At 40.6% G+C, this 12,918-nt stretch overlaps 2 protein-coding genes across 3 annotated transcripts; one reads left to right on the top strand and one right to left on the bottom strand.

Annotated features, from left to right (window-relative positions):
• Positions 1-653: 653 nt before the first annotated feature.
• Positions 654-6,666, bottom strand: mettl6 (methyltransferase 6, methylcytidine). 2 transcript variants are annotated; one of them, XR_013627347.1, is made up of 6 exons: positions 6,119-6,666; positions 5,483-5,617; positions 5,018-5,188; positions 4,794-4,935; positions 4,499-4,704; positions 654-970 (listed from the first exon to the last, which is right to left on the bottom strand). XR_013627347.1 is itself a non-coding variant. In XM_058053088.2 (5 exons), the coding sequence occupies exons 1-5, from the start codon at positions 6,410-6,412 to the stop codon at positions 4,550-4,552; spliced, it is 897 nt and encodes a 298-aa protein (XP_057909071.2). In that variant the 5' UTR covers positions 6,413-6,666; the 3' UTR covers positions 3,427-4,549. The 2 variants fall into 2 exon arrangements, 1 of the variants encoding a protein (XP_057909071.2); XM_058053088.2 differs by lacking the exon at positions 654-970 and having other exon boundaries at positions 3,427-4,704.
• A 1,205-nt stretch (positions 6,667-7,871) lies between these two features.
• On the top strand, positions 7,872-12,011 carry eaf1 (ELL associated factor 1). The gene is made up of 6 exons (XM_058053091.2): positions 7,872-8,306; positions 8,968-9,062; positions 9,236-9,372; positions 9,547-9,719; positions 9,794-9,991; positions 10,150-12,011. Exons 1-6 carry the CDS (start codon positions 8,174-8,176, stop codon positions 10,197-10,199), a joined length of 786 nt encoding a protein of 261 aa, XP_057909074.2. The 5' UTR covers positions 7,872-8,173; the 3' UTR covers positions 10,200-12,011.
• Positions 12,012-12,918: the final 907 nt, after the last annotated feature.

A 12,918-nucleotide genomic window follows, 5' to 3' on the forward strand; every position in this document is an offset into this window, starting at 1 on the left:
AAGCAAACCAAATACAAAATAAAACTACCCATATATTCCCAGTTTACAATTTCACTAATTGTATTAGTCCAGAGTTCCATTCTTTGTTCTTATTTGGACCTGTGTCCCACATAGAAGTGCCCCCCGCTGTCGTCTAATGACAACACGGAAGTGTTAATCCGAGGACTAAAGACATATATAGTGTTGGAATAGTAGTGTAATATAGTGTTCATGTTTTGAGGTCAGAAAGAAGTTATTAAAGAGTGGCAGACTCTGCAGGGATGATATTGTGGCTCTGTGATGTGCATGTAACGTAACTAATGACTTAAATTAATTACCGCCATTAACACGTCACTTTTGACAGCCTTGTACCGCATAATGTGGTCTTTTCACATAGACATAGACATAGATAGACTCCCTTTATTGTCATTGCACAAAAACACAGTAGTGAAATTGCCAACGAAATGTCGTTGCCTGGCTCCCATATAATAACAGACACAAAAGAAGATAATAATAAATAATAATAATAATAATGTGGAGAATAAATAGATATGAATATGAAATATAAATATATAAAATATATATATAAATATAAATGAAAGTGCAGCGTGAACAGTAAATTGCCCAAATAATTTAAATAAATAATAATAATGTAAGTAAAGGTAGAGGGGCTTATTTGGCATTGAGCAGTCTGATGGCCAGGGGGAAGTAGCTGTCTCTGAACCTAGTCGTCCTACAGCGGATGCTGCAGAGCCTTCTCCCCGATGCCAGGCGAGAGAACAGTCCATGCTGGGGGTGTGTGGGGTCAGAGCAGATCCGATGGGCTCTAGATACACACCGGCTGTTTGCTATGTCCATAATGGGGGGGAGCGGGGTCCCGATGATCTTCTCCGCTGTCCTCACCACTCTCTGCAGTAACGTCCAGTCCGAGGCTTTGCAGCTCCCAGACCAGACGGAGATGCAGTTGGTCAGCAGGCTCTCGATGGTCCCTCTGTAGAAGGTGGTAAGGATAGGAGGGGAGAGGGAGGCTCTTCTCATCCGCCGCAGGAAGTGCAGTCGCTGCACATTATCTGTTTGAGGAAAGCGCTGCGACCAAGATTGGTATTGGTCATATCGGTATCTATAATGTAGCACTGGACAATATTGGTATGTGGGATAACCAGTATCAAACATCTCTACAACAGGAACTGGTGAGATCTAACATACACTACCTGGAAGGTGTTTGCTTGTTGTGTCATGTTGCGTATATACCCGAGTGGCATTGTGTAACAGTGGGAGAAACCTCCATGACGAAATGCTCACATGACCATTTGGCATGTTTTTGACTTCCTGTCTGCAAGTATAAATCATCAAGTATAAATCATGTCTCTCTCACACATACAGTGCATCCGGAAAGTATTCACAGCGCTTCACTTTTTCTACATTTTGTCATGTTACAGCCTCATTCCAAACTGAATTAAATTAATCTCTTACCTCAAAATTCTACACAAAATACTCCATTATGACAATGTGAAAAAGTTTTTTTTTAATTTATTAAAAATAGAAAACAAAAAAATCACATTTACATAAGTATTCACAGCCTTTGCCATGAAGCTCAAAATTGAGCTCAGGTGCATCTTTTTTCCACTGATCATCCTTGAGATCTTTCTACAGCTTAATTGGAGTCCACTGCAGTAAATTCAGTTGATTGGATATGATTTGGAAATATAATAACTGTCTATATAAGGTCCCACAGTTGACTGTGCATGTCAGAGCACAAACACCAAGCATGAAGTCAAAAGAACTGTCTGTAGACCTGCGAGACAGGATTGTCTTGAGGCACAAATCTGGGGAAGGATACAGAAACATTTCTGCTGCTTTGAAGGTCCCAATGAGCACAGTGGCCTCTATTATTCGACTAGTCAGGATAGAAGGAAAAATGAATGCAGCAATATTTTCATCCAGGATATCTCTATATATTGCTTCATTCATTTTCCTTCTATCCTGACTAGTCTGCCAGTTCCTGCTGCTGAAAAACATCCCCACAGCATGATGCTGCCACCACCATGCTTCACTGTAGGGATGGTATTGGCCTGGTGATGAGCAGTGCCTGGTTTCCTCCAAACATGGCGCCTGGCATTCACACCAAAGAGTTCAATCTTTGTCTCATCAGACCAGAGAATTTTGTTTCTCATGGTCTGAGAGTCATTCAGGTGCTTTTTGGCAAATTCCAGACGGGCTGCCATGTTCCTTTTACTAAGGAGTGGCTTTCGTCTGGCCACTCTACCATACAGGCCTGATTGGTGGATTGCTGCAGAGATGGTTGTCCTTCTGGAAGGCTCTCCTCTCTCCACAGAGGAACGCTGGAGCTCTGACAGAGTGACCATCGGGGCCTTGGTCACCTCCCTGACTAAGGCCCTTCTTCCCCGATCGCTCAGTTTAGAAGGCCGGCCAGCTCTAGGAAGAGTCCTGGTGGTTCAAACGTCTTCCATTTACGAATAATGCAGGCCACTGTGCTCATTGGGACCTTCAAAGCAGCAGAAATTTTTCTGTATCCTTCCCCAGATTTGTGCCTCAAGACAATCCTGTCTCGCAGGTCTACAGACAGTTCTTTTGACTTCATGCTTGGTGTTTGTGCTCTGACATGCACAGTCAACTGTGGGACCTTATATAGACAGTTATTATATTTCCAAATCATGTCCAATCAACTGAATTTACTGCAGGTGGACTCCAATTAAGCTGTAGAAAGATCTCAAGGATGATCAGTGGAAAAAAGATGCACCTGAGCTCAATTTTGAGCTTCATGGCAAAGGCTGTGAATACTTATGTAAATGTGATTTTTTTGTTTTCTATTTTTAATAAATTAAAAAAAAAAACTTTTTCACATTGTCATAATGGAGTATTTTGTGTAGAATTTTGAGGTAAGAGATTAATTTAATTCAGTTTGGAATGAGGCTGTAACATGACAAAATGTAGAAAAAGTGAAGCGCTGTGAATACTTTCCGGATGCACTGTACCCACACACAGCCATGGTTACAAGTTTGCATCTTTACAAGTTGACTAATGTTTATGAAACGCAATGTAATCGGTAACTAAGTATTAACTTGTATTTTCAGTGGTCTAGATTTTTATTTAGATATTTAGATTTTATTTAGATTGTTTAGAAAATAAAGCAGACTTGGCAACTCCTATGCTGTTTTGTATTCATTTTGTAAAAGCATAGCGTCGTCTGCTTTCGATGTTCAAAATATCACCCGACAAACGCCCCAAGGTGGCCACCCTCAGTCATAACACCCATTGGAACAGATATTTTAGAGCAGGGGATCTTAAATGGTCTCAACCTTGGACCCACATTTGGGTCCTATGTGGTCAAATCAACTCCAAGTATGGGATCTTTTTAAACACGAACACACGTAATTACATGTGCAGAGTGCATTTTAGAGGAATTTATTAAGGCATTCTGAAGAGGCGTAACACGACCGCAAGCATATATAATGCATACATCAAAATTAAATATCAAAATTGCACTAAGACCACAAAATCCAATATTAAATTATAATTTTGCAATGAATATACATCAAGGAGGAAGGAAGAACTATTCCTCAAATTTACTTCAAAACAAGTTAGACATTGTAACGAGAGTTTTGGGTTCAATAAAAAACAAATAAATAAAAAAATATATATTTATTACAATAGATCCCTGCATGTTGCAATGGTTATGACCCTGGATCACCAGCAAATACCATAAAAATGTATTAGATTAGATTCAATTCCCTTCTCTCTTCAATTGCCATTGTTTACTTGCAAAATAATCCATGGTCTAAATATGCCTCACACAATTCTAATTTTATTTAAAAGTCTAAAATGCATTGCTGGGTGTCCTAGAGACAGTTTGCATCACCTCTGGAGATCGGACAGGTTGGGGGAAAACAAGCCGCTATTTGGTAGATGTGATTGGGCAGAATCTGGAATGAACTTTTTTTTTTTTTTATCAGAGTTCCAGTAACTACGATTTTAGATGCAGGCTGATTCACTTGTATACCAAATTTTTTTTGCTGATATGGGCCCGTTATCCGATATCAATATCAGATAGGACATCCTGACTAATGAGTGCTTCCGTAGCCAAACAAACGTTTCCATCTCAAGTCACAGCACAAAATTATGGTGCGTTAATCACAAGATTTGCCGGAAAAAACGTTATCAGTGAAGCATAAAGACATAAACATGTAAAAATGATTGGCTTTTAAACAGTAGTACATATATGCCAAAAAATATTGCTTATTTTATGAATAAAAATGTTTCAAATATCTTTTTATCAAAAAAGGCTGAGCTGTGACTGTCAAATCACAATTTTGCCGAGATCCACTACATTTTCTGATTGTGGCTTCTAACTGAAATGTTTACAAATCATTTGAATGGTGTGGACATGTGGCTACCATAACCATTGCATAACATTGACTACAATTAAATATAATTAGCAGTCAACAATTGTGTGGCTATGATAGCAAATGTCCCCTTTTTCTGTATTTCATTCACTCACTTCTGGAACGTTTGCAGCATCTCTGCATTATTACACACTTGTCAGATGCAGTCAGGAGTTCTGGTGGAGGCCTGGTTTGATGAACTTGCTCTGCAGGAAAATTCTGGGGACGCAAAGTCCCTCCTTTTTGTTGACCGTTTCTCTCAGAATGTACTCGTTGGTCTCACACTCGAGGCCTGCTTCGGAGAAGAGCGCCGCCAAAACGTCTGTGAGCACAGACGCACATAGATGGGAAGCCTCTGGAATCTTTTAATGTAAAACATGAAAAACTTTAAATCACAAGGTATTTACACACCTTTCGAGAAGAAGTATGATCTGGTTCCATCCTGGCGCACGTAGAAGTTCTCTGACAGTTTGCTGCTTGCTTTGAACCTCAGCATGGCGTGATCGTGCAGACCGTAGTCTCGGAAGAGAACCATACCGCCAGGTTTCAGCACCTTTGTCAAAACAATAAGGAAGTGACGCTCTGCTCAGGAAGTGCTCAGCACGTGCTCAGCACGCACATTGTTGAGCACTCACTGTGCTGATGTTGCGCAAGGCCAGCGTCATCTTGGCAGGATGGATCGCCGACAGCACGAAGATGAGCGTGACTATGTCCACACTTCCCTCAGGAACGGTGTCCCGCAGGTCATCCTGGGTGAGGTCACACTGGAAGACCGTGCAGCGGTCAGGACTGCAAAGAGGATTTTTCTAACAACACAAACCAGAGCCTTGTTAGTGTTTTTAGCTTTACTCTTGCATAAACATCAATGTTTCCTATGCATCCATTTATTTATTAAATAGATTTAGTGGTGTATATATATATATACATATAATAATGGAACCTCATACACACATGGTCTGCCACAGAATAAATGATGTGTTGTGGCAAAATTGAGTCACACAGAAGCAAGTCAGAAGCAAAGTTAAAAGTACTTTTACAAACTTTAAGTAAATCACTCTTCTCAACAAGCAGCGGGCCCAGCTGCGGGCCCCTTCTCTCACTTTGACAAAGTCCACAGCTCTCGGTGAAAAGTCGCAAGCGTAAACGAAGACGTTGCCCTCGTCCTCCAGTAGAGGGAAGATGCAATTCCCCACACCGCAGCCAGCCTCAAGCAGAACCAGCCTCTGGGACTTGGACTGATAGGACGGAAGGAAACAAAAGTGGACATTTTTATTTCTTATTTATTTACAATAAGACGCGACAGGAAGATTCTGGGCTCAACATTATTCTAATCAATCATCAGAGAATATGTTCACTTCATTATGCTTTTCTACACTGTTCAGTCCAAGCTGTATACCTTGTAACACTATTGAGTTGCATGACACCACTTTTGTTGCTAGCAGTTTACACATTAAGGGACAGTAACTGGGATAGGCTCCAGACCCCCCGCGACCCTCTTGAGGAAAAAGCGGTAGAAAATGAATGAATAAATGAATGAACTTTACACTGCTGTCCAAGCTGTGCACTGATTCCATTGTATCAGTGTTTTATTTCTGCAGCGTTGCCCCATTAAAAAATGTGAGAGGTGTACTCACTTTTTGTAAATATCAGTCATCTTATTTTGCTTAACTTGACCTGACAGCCAGAGAGACTGTCTAAAGTCCAACATTAGAAGTGTTGAGTGTTATTTCCCTCACCTCTCTGCACGCCCTGAGCTCCTCAAACTCTCTGCTGGTCCAGTGTCTGTCTTTGAAGAAATGTGTTGCGTTCCTTTTGTAAAACAAGTCCCAGTTTTTCTGGGCTTCTCGCTCCAGTTTCATCTGTTTGAATGAGGACACCAAAGTCTGCTCACCGGAGAGGTTGTCCTCCTGAGTGAAATGTCCTGTAGAGGCACTATCATTTTGTTGGAGGACATATGGACAGGCGTCCTCTTTCACGCTGTCGTCTTCATTACAAAGTTGGTCTTTGCCAGGAGTAAAGGTTTCAGACATACTGCATTAAATTATACCAGTTTGCCGTCCGTACCAAGTGATATCCTATATCAAGTGATTTGATGTCGTATATTAAAACGCGCAGTTAAATTGCTTTTGAGCACATAGCTACAAAAAACGAAAATTATAGCAAAAATATATCAACAAAACTAAAATGAGCACTCCCGCCTGTGATCTCCATTTTGTCCATCAACTCAACGTGACCGTGTAGAACCTACTCGTTGTTGCAAGGTTCCGGCCGGCCGATGGTCGCATGGTGGAGGAGTGGTTAGCATGTTGCATTCCAAAAACATGCTAGCTTAATTGGTGACTCCAAATTGTCCATAGGTATGAATGTGAGTGTGAATGGTTTGTCTATATGTGCCCTGTGATTGGCTAGTGACCTGTCCAGGGTGTACCCCGCCTCTCGCCCGAAGACAGCTGGGATAGGCTCCTGCATTCCCGCGATCCTAGTGAGGATAAGCAGCATAGAAAACGTATGGATGGATGAGGGGAAACTAAAAAAACGTTATTATTGTTAATAGAACACAAATACAATGTATGCTTGTATGTTATTAAGGTATCATATTCATCACAATCATTAAGTGACATGAGTTACTGGTTTAAACACAGGACCAGCACCGCCAAATGAGTTTGTGATTTGGCCTTCAATTTGTCATCATTATAATCATGAAATAAGACACTGGACAAATATTTTAGGCTAACAAAAATACTGTATTTGTCTGTCCACAAACTCATTTTCGAGCACAATATGATGGCAATATCACAGTATGAAAAAAATAATACAATGATTTCCTTTTACGAAAAATAAAGTCAAAATAGTGCAAAATAAGTAAAGGAAAGCAAAAACTACTATTGGCTTTTATTCAAATCCTTCTAAGCCGTGACGTGTCGAACACATTTGTTTATTGTGTCCTCGGACAACGACGTGGTTGTGGCACACGCAACATGACGCCACGACCGACGTTTAAGACGTCTCTAAACCACACGTTATGATGTTTACCTTTCAATTTGAAAAACCTGGGAAGCTCACATGATTTATCCACAGACTACTTACAACAGCAGTTCAAATGAAATAAAAATAGGCCGCGTTGGACAGTGACACGAAGTTGAACAACATTGTAAGTATGTAATTGTATGCATGTGTGTAAATACTTTATACTAGATTATACATTTAATCAAAAACGTTAATTATATATTTTGGGGGGCTTTTTAGCCGGTCTACGGGTTGTTCCCATTGTTGTATCACAACTCTACTGACCCCTAGTGACTACAAGCAGCCAGTGTGATCCGTGTTGGTTCGGTTTCCTCTGATATTAATTCGAGAACGACTTTGGCAAAAAAGTTTATTTTTCCCCGAGGCGAAATACGCCCCGCACTAGCATTAATAAGCACAAATTGAATTAAACCATAACTAACAAACTCTTGGCAGCCATCTTGTCCCTTACTGAAACATGTCCGTGTACTTCTGTTTACTAATATAGCCTTAAAACTATATGTCGATATATTTCTGCGTGAAATACAATGTGTGTGAATAGGTATAGGTATATGTATGTGTAATTATTTTAATTGTTTAATTAAAGACATCAAAGTGTGTGACGGACGGAGCAAAGGCGGAAGAGGCGCGGCTTAGTGACGAACGGGATGTTTTGCTAACAGATAGCTAGCAGGCTAACTTTTTAATCCCTGGCTTGTTATCAAAACAATCTCGCCGATTTAATGATATTGTTTGTTTCAATGCAGTCTATGATGTCAGCGTGAATGTTCTCTGATAAACAGAAACAAGAAGACATGAATGGAAGTACCAACCCGTTGCTGGACAAAGAGGAGCATGTTTTGAAGCTGGGAGAAAGCTTCGAGAAGAGGCCCAAATCCTCCTTCCACACTATTAGATGTAAGGCAACTACATTATCACCTTCCTATCTTTTTAAACGTAACTACGCATAACCACAAATATTCGTCTTGTCAGCCTTGACGTTCTATCATGACAGGATCGATCTTTACAATGATGATAAGGTTGACGTTTGATTGACATTGTCAGAGAGGTATTCATTTTACAATGTTAAATATTAGGGATGTCACACGATATCGCGAGATTTAAACGTGACAATATTGGGCACTAGGCCTGGGACGATAATAAATTAATCACACAATTAATGAAAATGAACTCGAGAATTTGGCCTCAATATATTTCCTTGTGCATGTGTTTTTTCCTCGTCTCTCACTTCCAAACAGACAGGAAGAGGGTTCATGCTGCATTGCTTTCAGCACCTTGGCACATTTGGTCTAGAAAACAACAGCATGAACAGAGTGAGCCCTTTTGTCAGTCACACAGGTTATGTTTCAGTGGGTGCAGGCGGGGCTACTACCATATACATACACACAGTGCAGTAGTGTGTAAAATATTGTCTTTTTATTGTAGTTTTCAACCTCATATATTGTCTTGTGACACTCCTATTAAATATTGTATCTTACTGACAGCTCTTCTGGTTATTCTGGTTGTCACTTTTTATGTATTTTTTTCTTATATTTGTGTTGTATTTATGTCTCTTTAGATGATTTCAAGCCAGCTTCCATCGACACAAGCTGTGAAGGAGAGCTACATGTTGGCAAAGGAGATGAAGTCACCATCACACTGCCACACATTCCGGTAGTAGTAGTTTCATTTTCCAATCAAATGTATTGAAATGTGGATGCTTTAGGATCACAAGGGTACACAATTGTGCATGCATATTTTGAAAACGGCATGAAAATGTGCAGATTCTCAAATCCGGGATGCCAAGACTGAACATTAATGAACAAGCTGTTGTTCTGTTGCTCAAGGGTTCCACGCCTCCAATGACAGTGTTCAAAGGGAACAAGCGACAGTACCAGAAGGACTGTGTGCTCATCATTAACCATGACACTGGAGGGTTTGTCCTGGAGAAGCTGAGCAGCAGCATCCAGGTGAAGAAAACCAGGTAAGTACATCACAACACACAACTGAGTGATTGAAAGGAAGAAAACATGTTTGCTGTATTTTAATTGTCATTTCTTAAAAGAAATCCTTGGCTAGATCAATATGCTGCAAGGTTGTAATGACTGTGTTTATCCACTTGGGGGCAGCAAACATGTTCCTATGTGTGTGTTTTTAGAGCGGAGGGCAGCAGCAAGATTCAGGCTCGCATCGAGCAGCAGGCGGTCCGCACCAACCAGCCCGGCCCTCAGTTTCGGGCCCCCACGAAGCCTGGCGTCGCCGTGAAGACGTCACCGTCTCCCTCCAAGGACAACCCCTCCCCAGAGCCGCAGCTTGATGACATCAAGAGAGGTGAGGGTCATGTGACACGCACGGTGTCTTGGGATGAGGCAAGAGCGCTGAGTCATGATCTGTCCTGCTGGCAGAGCTTCGAGCGGAAGTCGATGTCATCGAGCAGATGAGCAGCAGCAGTGGAAGCAGCTCGTCCGACTCGGCCAATGGCGACGACAGCAGTGACGGCGAGCATGACGGTCCCGCCTCACCCAACTGCCACGCCCTCACCAATGGAGGCGGCGGCCTTGAGCGGCAGCCGCCTGGCAACAACCAGCTCATGAACACGCTCAGTGAGTTCCTGTATTGTCAATATAATACTCTTTGTCTTGCTTGAAGAAACAAGTTCATGAAAAGTTCTTGACAGATCAAAAAAAAATTCTAATAAACGTATAATAATCTAATAAATGTGATTTTCATCCCATTAACAATCATTGTTTCCCACCAACAGGAAGTGACCTTCAGCTCAGCGAGTCGGGCAGCGACAGTGATGACGACTGAGATGTACCATCCCTTCTGTGGCTCCGCCCCCTACCGTACATCCCCCGCTGAGGTCGCTTTGACGTTTCGTGTTAGTGGATGCGGCCAGAGTGTATTTTTATGATAAACATTTTATTTTGTATAAAGAAGTTTCGAGTGGAGAAGCTGGAAGATTGTATATATTTAGAGGGAAGTGTTTTATTTTCTCTACTTTTCTCTGAAGAGACGACCCTTGACCCCTCCTCCTTCTCATCTCCTCTAGAAGCGAGGATCACGGATACATTTCCATAACCTTGTCGTACTTTTAACAAAGCCTCAAAAGAGAAAATAATGTTAACCACACAGTATTCTGCGAAGGGCGTATTCTGTGAAGCGAGTGTGGTGGGTTAGCGAACTGTGTTGAGTGTAAAGCCGGAGTAGTCTAACCCGGAAGGTTGCTCTCTTTCAAAGCAGCTATATCACCATGGTAACTTGGGCTAAACTCATAACCTGGGCCCCACCAGGTTACGTCCAGGCGTTCAGCTTAAAATGGGTAATGAACGTGCAACAGTTTCACTGTTTTAACTAATTCCATTGATTGAGAACCTATAGAGTCCCCAAGGGGACATATAGCATCCGTCTATAAACAAAATAGATTTTTAGCTGAGGGAATACATTATATATGCTCTCTTTTTGAGCTGAGTCAGGAATAAAATTCAGTATGAAATATGAATTAGGCCAAAGTTAGCTGATTTATATGTAACTGCAGTCTTTTTTATTACTATATTTGCTGGAGGAGTAAGCATTCAGAGGCATCGACTACAATAAAAAGTAGGAAAAAGTTGTCGTGAAGAAATAGCCACAAAGTCGATACTGCCACCTCATAGTTTCACTTTGATATTTCCACGAATAAACAGATCTGTGTTTTACGTATAGGGCATTGTGAAAAAAAATAATTGTACAGAGACAGTAGATTTGCATGTTTATAGCCTGCGTACACTCGGCCTCGCTTTCAATAAAACACATTCTATTATTGACATGAATAAAAATATGAAAGCAATCTAGACATTAAAAACTGAAGAGTTGTTGCCCTCCCTCGCTTTATTGGTGACGACAAATGCTTGTTGATTTTGACTGGGATCGGTTCATTATTGCACGGACGTTAATATGACAGCAAACTCTCCCATTTTATCTGAACGTGCACTGAGCACAAAGCCGAGAATGGGACTTGACAAAGTAAGCTGGTAACCAACGTTACAGTACCCTTTAATTCTGTTTACATTAGTTTACGTTTTGTTAAGTCTGGGTTGGTTGAAGACACCATAATAGTGTTTTTAGTCAAATACATTCACATCTCTCGTTCCCACTCTTATTAGTTGTATGGTTCTTTTCAGTATTTTATTTAATCTGCAGTCACCTCGCAGTGTTCCATTTAAGGTCAGCATAAATGAAGGTCAGTATTTCCCTGACCTGCCACAAGTAGATTGGTGCTACCGGTTGAACACATTATAATGGGACTGTGTGGAACTCCTCTAACACCTGGTTTGCCAGTGTAGATGATGTGGTGGGAGGGATCAATGTTACCATTTTACTAGGGACAAATGTAGTGAAAGAGGCTTTCAAAATGGTGAGGGTTATTCCTGGCATACAGAGGTCATTACAATCACAAATGTGTTATAGACAATTACCCCCACACTCACCACCGCCACAAATAGATTGTAGTCCTGTGGTAAACAAAACAATGCTTGTTAAATGTGTTTGTACAAATGTGAATAAAAAGCATTGAAAATAACGTTGACAATGTTTGACATGAGTTTGATTGTGAATCTTCATAAAGGTCACTGCTAAAAAACTTGAAATGTGGAAACTTGGCATGTCAAAAGATTAAAACGGTCAGTATTTACTATGTCTGGAAAAATGACAATTTTTTTACCTTCGGCAAGCACAGCAAGGAGGTTATGTTTTTGCCTGTGTTTATCTGTTTGTGTTCAAAATAACTTGACCAGTTCAAAATGGATTTGGATGAAATTCTCAGCAATTGTCGGAAATTGGTTATGGAAGAAATTGAATGTGGATGCAGGAATTTTATTAAAACATTCTTTTAACATTGCAAGATAGGACAATTTTGGGCATTTGTGCATATAACCAAACAAACCAAACAAAAAAATGGTCAGAGCACTAGTTAGGGACATTTAGCCTTCCCGGTACATTGTGCTATCATGCTAGGTATTAGCAACTAGTTAGGGGCATTTAGCCTTCCAGGTCCATTGTGCTATCATGCTAGGTATTAGCATGCTAACATTGGCATACAAGCATTTTTTGCTAGCATTCGGCATATGTAATCTACACCTGGGGTTCTTAGCCTTTTTGACGTTGAGGCCCGATTTTTTTCAGTACAAAGTGGCCCGGGGCCCATTAAATATTAACACTTTATAGATTTAATTGATCTCAATTTGTTCTCAATAATAAATCAAATCCACTCAGTTTAACAAGCTGGCACCTGAACCTGAATAAAGTTGAATGAATAATAACATGACATAAAATGTGATATTCACAAAGATTTTTATTAAACCTATCTTAACTTTTGCTAATTATTCATGGAACAAATGTAGCAAAATGTAAAGGTTTAAGTCAGGCAATGAATAAACAAAAAGGTAGTGATAATATACTACTCCACACACTGGGCTCGCGGCTCTGCCTTTCTTCCTCCATTTACAAAGCCGTACTTAATGAAGTCAGGATTGTACTTACGTAAAATGTA

The sequence above is a fragment of the Doryrhamphus excisus genome, linkage group LG5 (assembly GCF_037039965.1).
Source record: "Doryrhamphus excisus strain RoL-2023G ecotype Guam linkage group LG5, RoL_Dexc_Guam_v1.1, whole genome shotgun sequence".
Lineage (NCBI taxonomy): Eukaryota > Metazoa > Chordata > Actinopteri > Syngnathiformes > Syngnathidae > Doryrhamphus > Doryrhamphus excisus.